General features: G+C 55.2%; 1 protein-coding gene across 1 annotated transcript in view; it reads left to right on the forward strand.

The window, feature by feature from the left end:
* The window catches only part of LOC139911630 (uncharacterized), a 7,686-nt gene extending 6,146 nt beyond the window's left edge, over positions 1–1,540 (forward strand). Inside the window, exons 9-10 of the mRNA XM_078291225.1 lie at positions 1–255; positions 1,285–1,540. The exon at positions 1–255 is cut by the window's left edge and continues 201 nt beyond it. Coding sequence (XP_078147351.1) covers positions 1–255; positions 1,285–1,469 — 440 coding nt within the window. The 3' untranslated portion in view covers positions 1,470–1,540. The remainder of the gene's footprint in view (positions 256–1,284) is intronic.
* The last annotated feature ends 1,146 nt before the right edge of the window (positions 1,541–2,686 follow it).

The raw sequence follows: 2,686 nt of genomic DNA on the forward strand, positions 1-2,686 counted from the left end.
CCGGGGAGCGGCCGCACCGCTGCCCCTACTGCCCCAAGGCCTTCGCCGCGCTCGCCGGACTCAACGTGCACGTGCGCCGGCACACCGGGGAGCGCCCGTACGTGTGCACGGTGTGCGGAAAGGGCTGGCCGTCCGGCGGGGATTTACAGAAACACATGAGGACTCACACCGGGGAACGACCGTACGTCTGTCCCGACTGTGGCAAGGCCTTCTCCATCTCCTGTCACCTGACCGAACACCGCCGGACACACACCGGTAAGACACACACACCGCCAGACACACACTGGTAAGACACACACACCGGTAAGACACACACACCGCCGGACACACACCGGTAAGACACACACACCGCCAGACACACACACCGCCGGACACACACCGGTAAGACACACACACCGCCAGACACACACCGGTAAGACACACACACCGCCGGACACACACCGGTAAGACACACACACCGCCAGACACACACCGGTAAGACACACACACCGCCAGACACACACCGGTAAGACACACACACCGCCAGACACACACTGGTAAGACACACACACCGGTAAGACACACACACCGCCAGACACACACCGGTAAGACACACACACCGGTAAGACACACACACCGGTAAGACACACACACCGGTAAGACACACACACCGGTAAGACACACACACCGCTGGACACACACCGGTAAGACACACACACCGCTGGACACACACCGGTAAGACACACACACCGGTAAGACACACACACCGCTGGACACACACCGGTAAGACACACACACCGCCAGACACACACTGGTAAGACACACACACTGGTAAGACACACACACCGGTAAGACACACACACCGCCAGACACACACCGGTAAGACACACACACCGCTGGACACACACCGGTAAGACACACACACCGCCAGACACACACCGGTAAGACACACACACCGGTAAGACACACACACCGCCAGACACACACCGGTAAGACACACACACCGGTAAGACACACACACCGGTAAGACACACACACGTAAGACACACACACCGGTAAGACACACACACCGGTAAGACACACACACCGGTAAGACACACACACCGGTAAGACACACACACCGGTAAGACACACACACCGGTAAGACACACACACCGGTAAGACACACACACCGCCAGACACACACTTTTGACTTCACTGGATCTGACTGAAACCCTATCTCTTTCTCTATCTACCTGTCTGTTTCTCTCTGTCTGTCGTTCTCTCTCTGTCTGTCGTTCTGTCTGTCGTTCTGTCTGTGTTCAGGAGAGAAGCCGTACTCTTGTCCAGAATGTGGGAAAAGTTTAAAGAGGAAGTTTGACCTGAAGAATCACCTGCTGTCTCACAGTGAGATCCGTCCCTACGGCTGCTCGTACTGTCCCAAGAGCTACACCCGCAGAACTCACCTCAACAGACACCTACTGACACACAGGACGACTGACAGCACCTAGACACGCCTCAACAGAGCCCTACTGACACACAGGACGACTGACAGCACCTAGACACGCCTCAACAGACACCTACTGACACACAGGACGACTGACAGCACCTAGACACGCCTCAACAGACACCTACTGACACACAGGACGACTGACAGCACCTAGACACGCCTCAACAGACACCTACTGACACACAGGACGACTGACAGCACCTAGACACGCCTCAACAGACACCTACTGACACACAGGACGACTGACAGCACCTAGACACGCCTCAACAGACACCTACTGACACACAGGACGACTGACAGCACCTAGACACGCCTCAACAGACACCTACTGACACACAGGACGACTGACAGCACCTAGACACGCCTCAACAGACACCTACTGACACACAGGACGACTGACAGCACCTAGACACGCCTCAACAGACACCTACTGACACACAGGACGACTGACAGCACCTAGACACGCCTCAACAGACACCTACTGACACACAGGACGACTGACAGCACCTAGACACGCCTCAACAGACACCTACTGACACACAGGACAACTGACAGCACCTAGACACCTACTGACAACAACTAGACACCTACTGACACACAGGACGACTGACAGCACCTAGACACGCCTCGACAGACAGCTACTGACACACAGGACGACTGACACACAGGACGACTGACAAACAGGACGACTGACAGCACCTAGACATGCCTCAACAGACACCTACTGACACACAGGACGACTGACAGCACCTAGACACCTACTGACAACAACTAGACACCTACTGACACACAGGACGACTGACACACAGGATGACTGACAGCACCTAGACACGCCTCAGCAGACACCTACTGACACACAGGATGACTGACAGCACCTAGACACACCTCAACAGACAGCTACTGACACACAGGATGACTGACAGCACCTAGACACACCTCAACAGACAGCTACTGACACACAGGATGACTGACAGCACCTAGACACACCTCAACAGACACCTACTGACACACAGGACGACTGACACACAGGATGACTGACAGCACCTAGACACGCCTCAACAGACAGCTACTGACACACAGGATGACTGACAGCACCTAGACACACCTCAACAGACAGCTACTGACACACAGGACGACTGACAGCACCTAGAGACGCCTCAACAGACAGCTACTGACACACAGGATGACTGACAGCACCTAGACACACCTCAACAGAGC

The sequence above is a fragment of the Centroberyx gerrardi genome, chromosome 21 (genome assembly GCF_048128805.1).
Source record: "Centroberyx gerrardi isolate f3 chromosome 21, fCenGer3.hap1.cur.20231027, whole genome shotgun sequence".
Lineage (NCBI taxonomy): Eukaryota > Metazoa > Chordata > Actinopteri > Beryciformes > Berycidae > Centroberyx > Centroberyx gerrardi.